Source organism: Lynx canadensis, chromosome D3 (assembly GCF_007474595.2).
Source record: "Lynx canadensis isolate LIC74 chromosome D3, mLynCan4.pri.v2, whole genome shotgun sequence".
Lineage (NCBI taxonomy): Eukaryota > Metazoa > Chordata > Mammalia > Carnivora > Felidae > Lynx > Lynx canadensis.
The window spans coordinates 48,878,566-48,891,589 of record NC_044314.2 but is presented as its reverse complement, the minus strand read 5'-3'; the positions used below and the strand labels follow the sequence as shown (position 1 = coordinate 48,891,589).

The following is a 13,024-nucleotide window of genomic DNA, read 5'->3' as shown; positions in this document are numbered from 1 at the left end:
CTTGGGCTCCGTGCTGACTGTGCAGATCCAGCTTGGGATTCTCTCTGTCCCTCTATCTCTCTCTCTCCCTCTACCTCTTCCCCTCCCCCATTCACACTAACTCTTTCTCTTCCAAGTAAATAAATAAACTTAATTTTTTTTAATAAATGACTAAATATGAATAAAAATAACGCCTGTCTTAATTGTCTCCATTCTTAGCTACAGCTTCTCTTCAAAGCTGAAAAAGTAGTCTGTGTTCAGTAGCTCTTCTGTATTATCTCCCATTCCCTCTAGTTGAATCCAATAAAGTATAGATTCCACTCTTCACCTCTCCACACCCCTGTGGGAGAGAGAGAAATCCCTCACTGACCTGTCTGGGCTCATCCTACTACTGTTATAGCTTTTGCATTTTGATTCCCAGCAATTAAAACACCTATAGTTCCCTAAACATGCAATTTTTTTTTTAATTTTTTTTAACGCTTATTTATTTTTGAGACAGAGAGAGACAGAGCATGAACAGGGGAGGAGCAGAGAGAAAGGGAGAATCTGAAACAGGCTCCAGGCTCCAAGCTGTCAGCACAGAGCCCGACGCGGGGCTTGAACTCACGGACCGTGAGATCATGACCGGAGCTGAAGTCGGATGCTTAACCGACCAAGCCACCCAGGCGCCCCTCTAAACATGCAATTTTGTTTGACATATCTGAACCCTTACACGTACCTAGAATCCTTCTTTCTGTCCCCAGCCCGTTTGACCTATCAAGTTCCTCTTTCTTTCCAGGGTCAGGTTAGGCATCGCTTAGTGTATCTTTCCTTGATATTCCCAAGGCAGATTTAGGAATCCTTTCTTTATGTTTAAATCAACACTTATGTGCACCTTTAATGTTCCTTTAATGTGTATCACATTTTATTGTAATTCTCTTTTTTACTTTCTGTTTCACCCGTATAAGCCCTGAAGTTCCTTGAGGGCAAGAACCTTTTTTCCTTTGATCAAGTGCCTAACACATGCCTAGAACATAGTATGTGCTCCATAAATACTTGTTGACTGATTGAAACTCTGCATATATAAAGCTTTGTAAAATACTTGAACACAGGTGATTTCTGTATTTAGCTTAAATCTTGAAAATAATGCAGAGTTGAAAATCTCTTCTACAAAGTATATTGTCATAAAAGGCACTATAAATATGGTTTTATATTCATGCTGTAACTTAGGGCACAAGAAATCCAGCACAATTATATATGATTTTTTGGGTTTGTTTTTTTTTCTGAGTGACAATGAGAAAAATAATCTGCCCATTGCATTCAGTCCATTTAGGAAAAGTAGGAAATCTTAGCTGAAAAAGTTTGGCAGATGTAGATGTTAGATACCTGCAATTTATTGCCATTTGTAGTAGATATTTTGGACTTTTTGGCACAGATGTTTTGCACAGAATTTTAAAATTATTCAGTGCTATCTTGTAAAGTGGTTCTTTGAGCCTCTTTCCTTTTTTGTATTTTTCAATACATGTCATTTCTACAGTTGTATAATTGGGTTTTTTTTTTTTTTCCTAACTTAGAAACACATGGAGCAAACCATTGTCCTACTGATAAGTCATCTTTTAATTTGGCTACAGTTGTTGCTGAAACACTTGGACTTAGTGTTCAAGAAGAATCTGTAAGTAATTGTTTAGTTTGGTGAAAATATGAATTAATTGCTGTCCTTTAGTGTTGGTGTTTAGAGTATTAAGCAAAAGAAAAAGTATTTTATCCCAGGGTCATCAGATAAAGACCTAGAACAAAATTGATGTGGTTAGAAAGGCCTATTTATGGTCTCTACTCCAGCAGTCCCAGAAATCTGGAGTCTTTAGAATTCTTGGCATATAGGTTGTGGGTTGAGTCAAAATTTTAGGGAAGTGATGATGGCATAGAGGGTTTGGCCAACCCTTTCCTGTTTACTCTATCCTACCTACCCCTATCCTGTTCCATCTAACTGAAGACTTAAACCTTAAGGTTGGTTTCAGAATTTATTGGAATTTTTCAATATCCTTTAAATTAGGGTTTGATTTGGAAAACAGGCTGAATTCTTCGGATTCATCTGATTCTATGCCACCTGATTCTTAGGGATTGGGTCAGAAATTGATCCCATGAATTAATTTTTGTTGTTTTAGTACTTCTTTATATCAGACACATTCACTTTGTTTCTTAATTGGTCCCTAAAAATAGAAAACTTAAAATTGCAGAATTTCAAGTTTTATTTATTTAAGTTTTATTTTGATACCACTTTAAAATAGTATTCCTTTGCTTTAGTCAGTAAATGTATATGTGCTCCTACAAAATTGTCTTGCTGTTAAAGTTTTAAAAATTGAATTGAGGGGCACCTGGGTGGCTCAGTAAGTTGAGCATCTGACTTCAGCTCAGGTCATGATTTCACAGTTCATGAGTTCAAGCCCCACGTCAGACTCTGGGCTGACAGCTCAGAGCCTGGAGCCTGCTTTAGATTCTGTGTCTTCCTCCCTCTCTGCCTCTCCCTGCTGGCACTCTTTCTCTCTTAAAAATAAATAAACATTAAAAAATAAAATAAATAAAAATTGAGTTGATTTTTCATTATGTTTAGATTTTTTTTCTTTCTAAGTTTTAAATCCCTCTTCAAGTGGTAATGGGTAATTTTTAACCTTTGAACTTTAAATGTGTTTTAATGGTTTCTAATTCTTCCTACCCATAAATCTGACAAATAAGTAGTTTTAGCACCAGATAAATTAAGGGAGCTGATCTCTAAAGACATATTTCTTGAGGTATGATCCACAGGCCAATAGCATCTGTATCACCTTAAAGTTTTATTAGATATAGAGAATCTCAGACCCCACCCAAGACCTAACTGCAAGCGAACTTGTGTTTTAACAAGATCCCGAGTTGACTTGAATGCATGTTAAAGTTTGAGAAGCACTGCTCTCTGAAGGAGTCTTTTAAATTCATCTTCTGTCAGTGTAAATAATTATCTTTATTCCTTTCCCCCCATCTAAATAACGTTTTTTGGAAGTTTATGGAGTTTTACATATGAGTAATAGAATGTGCTTATGTAAAATATTGGGGCTTTTCTCTCTCTAAACTTAAAAGTGCTTATTTTTTTTTATTGTGGTGAAATGTGCATAACAATTCAGTGGCATTTAGTACTACACAGTACTACACAGTATTACACAGTATTACTACACACTACCACATCTCTGGTTCCAAAAAATTCTCATCTTCTCCAAAATAAACCCTTTACCTGTTAAACATTCAATCCTCATTCCCAACTACCCACAACCCCTGGCAACCACCAGGCTGCTTTTTGTCCTTATGGATTTAGCTATTCTGGATAATTCATGTGAATGGAATTTTGCATTATGTGGGTTTTGAGTCTGGCTTCTTTCACTTAGCCTGTTTTTGAAGTTCATCCAAATGGCAGAATGTATCAACATTTCATTCCTTTTTAAGAATGAATAATCTTCCATTGTATTTATATACTTTATATTTTACTTTTGAAGGAATCTCAGGGTCCCACGAGCCCTCTTGGTGATGAACTCTATCATTGTCTAGAAGATCACAAGAAACAACCTTTTGAGGAATCTGTAAGAAACAATGAAGATACTTTAAGGTAATTTGGGGCACTTTAATAATAACTTGCAGACTATTGGTGAGATCTCATTACAGTTGAGTTCCATATAATTAATGATTTCTCTCTGTCAGCATATTAATTTTTATTTTAAAAATATTTTTCCCCAGTTCATGGTCAGTTGAGGGCTTTTTGCATCACTGTAGAGAGAGGAATATTATTTTTGGGGTCTTTTTATACTTCTATCAAGCAGTAGTTCCGAGTCCAACCTTGTTACTCTGCCTCTATAAAGACCCAGTCATCCCTTCTGTGTTTGTATTTCCAAAAAAATGTTATAAATGGATGTTATATAAAATGCATTTATAGGGGCGCCTGGGTGGCGCAGTCGGTTAAGCGTCCGACTTCAGCCAGGTCACGATCTCGCGGTCCGTGAGTTCAAGCCCCGCGTCGGGCTCTGGGCTGATGGCTCAGAGCCTGGAGCCTGTTTCCGACTCTGTGTCTCCCTCTCTCTCTGCCCCTCCCCCGTTCATGCTCTGTCTCTCTCTGTCCCAAAAATAAATAAACGTTGAAAAAAAAATTTTAAATGCATTTATAAACTTAGGTGAATTTTCAAGATTGTGTTGTGTCTCATATTTACTAATTTCAGAACATCCACTAACTTATCTTATCTATATTTGTGTAGTATTTTGCTTTTTTAAAAGTGCTTTCAGCAGTGGGCCCAGGGGCTGCATAGGTCAGTTGGTTGAGCATTGGACTCTTGATTTAGGCTCAGGTCATGTTCTCATGGTTCGTGAGTTCAAGCCCCTCATCTGGCTCCATGCTGACAGTGTGGAGCCTGCTTGAGATCCTCTCTCTCCCCCACTCTCTCTCTGCCCCTTCCTCTCATTCTCTCTCTCTCTCATTTATTTATTTTTGCGAGAGTGAAGAAGAGAGAGCAAGCAGGTAAAGAGAGAGGGAGAGAGAAAGAATCCTAAGCAGGCTCCACACTATCAGCACCAAGCCTGATGGAGGGCTTGAACCCCCAAACCACAAGGTAATGAGCTGAAATCGAGTTGGATGCTTAACTAAGCCACCCAGGCACCCCTAAATAAATAAAGAGAGAGAGAGAAAGAAGAAAGAAAGAACTTTAAAAAAAGGTGCTTTCGGTTTTAGATACATATATCACATTTAATTTGTCATCAGAGTAACTCATGAAAGTAGGTTTTTGATTACTCCCATTTTTAGTCAACAAAAACACAGCTCCCCAGAGGTTAAATGTCTTATTTAATACTACATAGCTGTTAATAACTAGAGCCAGAGCTCTTACCCATGCCACATCTTCTAACTGAAACCTAATACTCTTTCTACTACCATAACTGTCTCCTCTGCTAGAAGCAGGCTGGGTCTTAAGTTATGTTCAATTCTGTAGTATAAGATTTTTATTTTTTGAAGTTACTTATTATAAGATTTCATAACAACAAAAGAATTTAGGTCCCCACTGAATTTATTAAGCTATGATTTTTGTATATAGTAAAATTGCTTAAATTACTAGGAAAAATATTTATGGAGAGGAATATCAAGGTATTGAGATAAATTTACTATATCATTTTCCTCAGCTTTTTGTCAGCCAAATGAAGAGAAGCTGACAACTCTACCCTATTTCAAATGTTGGTTAATAAGTTATTTGAGTCTAATACATGGCTAAGACCTCACTACTAATATTCTATATTAGTGTAAGTTTTCTCATATGCTTGTCTTTTAACTTTTACCCTATTTCTTTTTACCACTCTTTATTTTTTCAGGTTTTCAGATTCTAATTCAAAGACTCCTCAGGAAGAGTTAACTACTCGGGTATCATCTCCTGTATTTGGAGCTACCTCTAATGTGAAACGCAGTTTAGGTTTGAATACAAGTTTGTCCCCTTCTCTGTTAGAGACTGGGAAAAAAAACCTTTTGAAAATAGCACCCTTCAACAACACTTCTAATTCTAGACTAGGAAAAACAACTTCAAAATCTGAAGATAGTGCCCTTTTCACACAGCATAATCTTGGGTCTGAAGTGAACAAGATCATTAGCCTGTCATCTTCAAATAAACAGATGCTTAAAAATATAAATGAACCCAAAAGTGAACAGGATAGTTTTGATCACATTAAAGATGCTGTCACTGATAAACATGCAGTGCCACTGAAATCACTGGGAGGCAGAACATCCAAAAGGAAGAAAATTGAGGAAGAAAGTGAAGATGAAGGAAGCTACCCTCAGGCCTCTTTTGATAAAGAAAATGCTTTTCCTTTTTTACTGGATAGTCATTCTTCCGTGAATGGAGACTATGTGATGGATAAACCTCTGGATCTGTCTGATCGATTTTCAGCTATTCAGCGTCAAGAGAAAAGCCAAGGAAGTGAGACCTCTAAAGTCAGATTTAGGCAAGTGACTCTCTATGAGGCCCTGAAGCCCATTCCCAAGGGCTCTTCCTCAAGCCGAAAGACCTTAAGTGGGAGCTGTATATTAACCAGAGATTCCCCAGAGGAGCCCTGTTTACAGGCGTGCGTCCTCCAGTCCTTGGGTAAATCATCTCCAGATAATAAAACACCATTACAAATCAAGGAAGAAAATCCCATCTTTAAAATTCCTCTACATCCGCGTGAAAGTTTAGAGACAGACAATCTTTTTGATGATGTGAAGGTTAGTGTCAAATGTTCAAGTATTTTTATTAAAAGAGTTGTTTGTGATTTTATCTAGATGCTAATAATTCTTCCTGTTTTAGGGAGCTGATTCTCATGAGCCAGTAAAAATAGGCAGGTCAGTCCATGGAGCATGTGAACTTACATCTGTTCTTCAGTTAAATCCATGTAGAGTTGCTAAAACAAAGTCTGTACAAAACAGTCAAGGTATGTATACTATAAATAATATTTTCAAAAAAAAAGTATTGGGGCATCTGGGTGGCTCAGTCGGTTAAGTGTCCGACTTTGGCTCAGGTCATGATCTCGCAGTTTGTGAGTTTGAGCCCTGCATCGGGCTCTGTGCTGACAGCTCAGAGCCTGGAGCCTGCTTCAGATTCTGTGTCTCCCTCTCTCTCTGCCCCTCCCCTGCTCCTGCTCTGTCTCTCTCTGTCTCAAAAATAAATTAAAAAACACTAAAAAAAAAAATTAAAATAAAAAGTATTTCCATTCTTTTGTAATGACTTTGAGTGTTATAGTATATACATTCTTTGGATATATTGAATTGTTTGGGAGAAAATGTTATTTCTTCCTGCATATTTGTGTTTATGGGATGATTCTCATTGGTTTCATTTTACATACGATTTTCCTGCTCTCATGCTTTTTGAAAAAATGAATTGAGTAATTGTCTTTAATACCTACTTTTATATGTGATTTCGTGGATTTACCTCTTCCATGTTATTTCTTATTTTCTTTACAAAAGCTTTAAGAATTTTAAACTATATGGAATTTTAAAATACATAAAGTAGAATTTTCATCACCCAAACTTTGTTCCTCACTCCATAGGTAGCCTGTCCATATGTATATATCTATTAATGTGGGGTTTTTTAAGCTTCTTGTTAGAAAATCTTTTCTTTGCTTTTAATTAATATGTATGTTAATTTTTTCATAATTTTGCTGTGTTTTTAAGGGAGTCTTTTTTTGTTTTTTGGCTACAAAATTTTTCTGTACTTCATATGCAGTATTTTTTCTTTTATTCTTCTTTGCAAAGTGTTTCCTTCATTCTGGGTTTATTTTCTTTTTTTCTTGAAGCATATTCTTTAGTTGTTCTTCCAACTAAAATGCTTTGTTTTTTCAGAAAGTTTCAGTTTCTGTATGAAAAACCTTTTTTCACTCTCATTTCTGATTTTCTTTTACATTTTTGATTTTGGGTTTTTTGTTCATGGTTGCTCTAGGGATTATAGTATACCTGCGTAATCTTTCTCAATCTACTTAAAGTTAATTTTGCCACTTTGTGTTCCGTGGCTGTGCTTTATGTAGTTATCATGTATGCCCACATTCATTGAAAACTACACAGTGTTACAGTTTTAACTTTTAAAACAATTTTTGATACAAAAATCACTCATTCAAGTGTACAGTTCATTTATTGTATATCCTCACAGAGTTGTGCAGCTGTCATTGTAGTCTAAGTTTAGAACATTTTCATCACCTCAGAAAGAACACTACCCATTAAGTTAATATGCAAAATGTGTGAAGAACTCACACAGCTCAACACCAAAAAAAACAAATAATTCAGTTTAAAAATGGGCAGAGAGGGGTGCCAGGGTGGCTCACTCGGTTGAGCATCCAACTCTTGATTTCATCTCAGGTCATGATCGCAGGGTCGGGGGATCGAGCCCCACATCAGGCTCTGCACCAAGTGTGGAGCCTGCTTGAGATTGTCTCTCTCTCTCTCTCTCTCTCTCTCTCTAAAATAAAAGGTGAGGGGCAGAGGACCTGAGTAGACAGCTTTTTCAAGAAGGCATATGGATCACCAACAGACACATGAAAAGATGTTCAGTATCACTAACCATCAGGGAAATGCAAATTAAAACCACAATGAGATATCACTTTATACCTGTTAGAATGGCTAAAATAAAAAACATAAGAAATAACAAGTACTGGCAAAGACATGGAGCAAAAGGAACCCTCGTGCACTATTGGTAGGAATGCAAATTGGTACACTTTGTTTCGTTTTTTTTGTTGTTGTTGTTTTTTTAGTTAGCACATCTTTTATTTGTAAAATAAAATGGAAAGGGCCTTTCACAAAAATTAACTACACGTACTTTTCAGAAGGAAAACAAGAGCTCGAGGTAAAGATTACTTTTTCTAGCGAATTTCTTTATATATATATATACATATATATGTGCGTGTGTGTGTATATATATATACATATGTATACACACACACACACACACACACAATTTATTGTCAAATTGGTTTCCATACCATACCCAGTGCTCATCCCAACAGGTGCCCTCCTCAATGCCCATCACCCACTTTCCCCTCTCCCCCACCCCCCATCAACCCTCAGTTTGTTCTCAGTATTTAAGAGTCTCTTATGGTTTGCCTCCTTCCCTCTCTGTAACTTTTTATCCCCCCTCCCTCTCCCCCCCGGTCTTCTGTTGAGTTTCTCAGGATCCACATATGAGTGAAAACATATGATATCTGTCTTTCTCTGCTTGACTTATTTCACTTAGCATAACACTCTCCAGTTCCATCCACATTGCTACAAAAGACCATATTTCATTCTTTCTCATTGCCAAGTAGTATTCCATTGTATATATAAACCACATCTTTATCCATTCGTCAGTTGATGGACATTTAGGCTCTTTCCATAATTTGGCTATAAACATTGGGGTACAAGTGCTGCTATAAACATTGGGGTACAAGTGCCCCTATGCATCAGCACTCCTGTATCCCTTGGGTAAATTCCTAGCAGTGCTATTGCTGGGTCATAGGGTAGATCTATTTTTAATTTTTTGAGGAACCTCCACGCTGTTTTCCAGAGCAGCTTCACCAGTTTGCATTCCCGCCAACAGTGCAAGAGGGTTCCCTTTTCTCCACAGGTACAGCTACTTTGGAAAATGGTATGGAGGTTCCTCAAAAAATTAAAAATAGAATTACCATATGATCCAATATTTCCACTACTGGGTATTTATTTACTTAAAAGAAATAAAAATACTAATTCTAAAAGATCTGTGCACCCCTATGTTTATTATATTATTATTTACCATAGCCGATATGAAAGCAATCCAAGTATCCATAAAGAATAGATAAAAAAGATGTGGTTATGTATGTACAGTAGAATATTATTCAGCCATAAAAAAGAACGAGATCTTGCCATTTGCAACAACATGGATGGACTTGGTATAATGCTAAGTGAAATAAGTCAGAGAAAGACAAATACCATATGATTTCTTATATGTAGAATTTAAGAAGTAAAACAAACAGAAGAGGCAAAACCAAAAGACTCTTAAACACAGAGATCAAACTGATGGTAGCCAGAGGGGAGGAGAGGGGTGGGGAATGAGTGAAATAGATGAAGGGGATTAAGAGTATACTTATCTTATGAGCACTGAGAAGTGTATAGAGTTGCGGAATCATATTGCACAGCTGAAACTAATGTAACAGTGTATGTTAATTATACTTAAGTTAAAAATTTTTTCTAAATAAAGAACAATACCCATTACCAATCATTCTGCATTCCTCCCCTCTTCCCCAATCCTAGGCAACCACTAATCTACCCTCTGTCTCTATAGATTTGCCTACTCTGGAGTTTTCATATAAATGGAATCATATAATATATGATCTTTTGTGACTTAATTTTACTTTCATTTTTTTCATTATTACAAATAATGCTGCTATGAGCATAGCTGTTGACTTACAGTTTTATGTAGATGTATCTTTTCATTTTTCTTGAGTTACATAGGAGAAGAATTGTTGGGCCATGTGCTAACTCTGTTTAACCTTTTGAGGAACCATCTGCTTTCCAAAGTGGCTACTAGCACATGAGGTTCCCACTCTCCACATTCTCACCAATGCTTGTTATTATCTGTTTTTTTACTCTAGCCATCCTACTGCATGTGAAGTAGTATCTCATAGTGGTTATGATTTGCCTTTCCCTGCTGGCTAATGCTGTAGAACATCTTATCGTGTGCTTTTTGGTCATTTGTATATCGTCTTTGAAGGGATTGTCTGTTCAGATCCTTTGCTCATTTTCAATTGGAGTATTTTTCTTATTATTGAGTTGTAAGACTTCTTTATATTCTCTATGTCCTAGATAGTCTCTTTAGCAGATATATGATTTTCAAATCCTTTCTCCCACTTGTGGATCCCATAATGGTTTAAGAATTTTTAAAATCCATTTTTAATTCTATTTTTTTCTCCTTATTGAAGATGTATCCTTTGAAAATAACCAGTGGAGCATAGATCCAGGAGCAGACCTTTCTCAATATAAAATGGATATTACTGTAATAGATACAAAGGTAAGTTAGAAAATAAAACCAAAGCACATGTGGTTATTCTAGTAAGTTGTTAGTTACCTTCCTCTCCTAACTCACTCTGTGACCGTAACATAATCGATTACATACTGCTTAAAACCTGCATTTACTCATTCAGAAAACTAAGAAAAATGCTTTTTCTTCTAACTTTATGATGCTTTTGATAATAACTCTTTTGGCTTGTATTTAGGTTCTGTGTAGTTTAAGAAATTCTTTTTCACTTGGTAGCATATTCCTGAACTATTTCACTGCTGCTGCAGTATAAATTGTTCTTTGTGTACGCTGATGTTTGTTACTGTGAGGCAGGCTGGAGAGGAAGGGAGGAGAGGTTCAGGGAGTTCAGTGGAGCGTACCTCTCCCTTCCCTTGGCAGCAGGCTTTCTTTTCATATGCTTGAGAGAAGATGCTTGTACGTTGAAGCTAAAATACTTCACAGGCATATATGTATAAATCTATGTATATTCCTAAAGGGTAAAAATAAATATAACTTAATGCTGAAGTATACACTTAAAATATGGTTAAAATGGTCAATTTCATGGTGTGTATATTATACCAAAATTTTAAAAACATAAATATAAGGCCATGCAGGATAATTGTTAAAATTTTTGAATTTTTAAATATTTAGGATGGCAGTCAGTCACGATTAGCAGGAGGAGAGACAGTGGACACGGACTGCACATTGGTTAGTGAAACGGTGCTTCTAAAAATGAAGAAGCAAGAACAAAAGGGAGAGAAAAGTCCAAGTAAGATTTGATTTTTTTTTTAATTTAATAAAAATGTGGAGGGAAGTTTATAGTCATACCATTACATTGATGACCACAAGTGACCTCTTCACCATAAACCAGGTTTTTTTCATCTTTTAATAATATTAGATTTTTCTTAGTAAAGCTCACTTTCAGTATTTCAAGGGAAAAAAATCTTTAGCCAAAACATTTTTTTTCCAGAAAAAATTTAAATTGTTTCCAAGGTTCAGCAAACCATAGTCAGCTGCCTGTTTTATAAATAAAGATTTATTGGAACACAGCCTCAGTTATTTTGTTTATGTATTGCCTATGGCTGCTTGCATGGTACCATAGCAGAGTAGAGTAGTAGCTGCAGACCTTATTGGGCCCTCAGGCCTAAAATATTTCCTGTCTGACCCTTTAAGAAAAAATTTGCTGATCTCTGGTAATTAGATCTATTTTGTAAAAGGGAATCTTGAGAGTCCTGTTTCAGAAATATGAATTTCCAGAGTAATTTATAGGGTAAAAAGGGGAGAGTCTACTGAGAAGTATTTGTATAGATTTGCAAATTAGCAGTTAACTAAGAATAATGGTGTATATACTGAGCTACTCTGCCATATTTTGCTTCTGCAGAAAAGGGAATTTGGCCAAATTAGGGGTCTACAGCCTTTTGTAAGAACTTAAGTCTTCATCTAGAGCCTTGATTTTCCAAAAGAGGTGGGAACAATGGAAGGATTTTGGTTGGCACCACCTTAGCAACACTCCTAACTACAGATGTGTATGGCATGAGAGCAACTAGACCAGGAATAGTGTCACTTACACCCTTATGTATTAAGGGGTTAGGACCTGCCACGGGGGATGCAGTGCCAAAAGCAAGGACACTCTCCAGTGATCAGCTGTTAGAAACTGAGGACATTCAGACTATATGTACATTCCCTATCTTCTTCTGAATATTCTTTAGTCTACCTGCCCAGGGCTGAAGCCAGTCTTGTCCTTGCTTTTTTTTTTTGAAACACTTTATCTCTTGCTGCCCTAACTGCAGTAAGTGAGAAAAAATTGTAGTAGTCTGTGCCTTAATTCTTTGTTCTTTAGGAATGAGTAACTACATGACCAAATAGCTAGCTGCCTACATTGAGAGGACAGTACCTATAAACAGAAAAAAACCTTTAACGGTGATTTATTGTCCTTTTATAGTGAACGACACTAAGGTAACTTTCTTCTTCAGAAGGTACTTTAAGATTACTTTGTTCTGGTACCAGCTCCTAATATTATTGAAAAAAAAAGAAAAAAGGCAAAACTAAAATATGACTACTGTGGCTTCAAATGTATCGGGTCACTTCAAAGAATATGATAGTTTCCCAAATATGTTTGAAGCAAGAATCCTATGGAAGTAAGTTTAGAATTTGAACTAATGAGTGGAGATAGTTTTGGCTACATAGATATTGTGCATACTATTGCTATATAATAAATCACTCTGATAACTTAGGGATTAAAACACAACAGTCATATTCTTAGCTTTCGTAGTTTCTGTGGTCCAGGAAAATTAATGAGGATATAATCTATACTCTATGTTTTCAAGTATTTCAAGTCAGAAATCAGACCAACAGGTATGGTTCAGTCAGTAGAGCATGCGACTTTCACTCTTAGGGTTGTGAGTTCAAGCCCCATGTTGTGCATGGAGCCCTACTTAAAAAAAAAAAAAAAAGTCAGACCACCAACATAAACTAGGGGGGTGCCTGGCTGGCTCAGTCGGTAGAGCATGTGACTTTTAATCTCAGGGTTGTGAGTTTCAGCC

General features: G+C 36.5%; 1 protein-coding gene across 5 annotated transcripts in view; it reads left to right on the top strand.

The window, feature by feature from the left end:
- Positions 1-13,024, top strand: part of RBBP8 (RB binding protein 8, endonuclease) — a 111,727-nt gene that overhangs the window by 82,747 nt on the left and 15,956 nt on the right. For all 5 annotated transcript variants that reach the window (XM_030336781.2, XM_030336779.2, XM_030336774.2 and 2 more), the window contains 6 exons: positions 1,533-1,630; positions 3,480-3,589; positions 5,329-6,211; positions 6,294-6,417; positions 10,405-10,493; positions 11,133-11,250. In XM_030336781.2, coding sequence (XP_030192641.1) covers positions 1,533-1,630; positions 3,480-3,589; positions 5,329-6,211; positions 6,294-6,417; positions 10,405-10,493; positions 11,133-11,250 — 1,422 coding nt within the window. The remainder of the gene's footprint in view (positions 1-1,532; positions 1,631-3,479; positions 3,590-5,328; positions 6,212-6,293; positions 6,418-10,404; positions 10,494-11,132; positions 11,251-13,024) is intronic.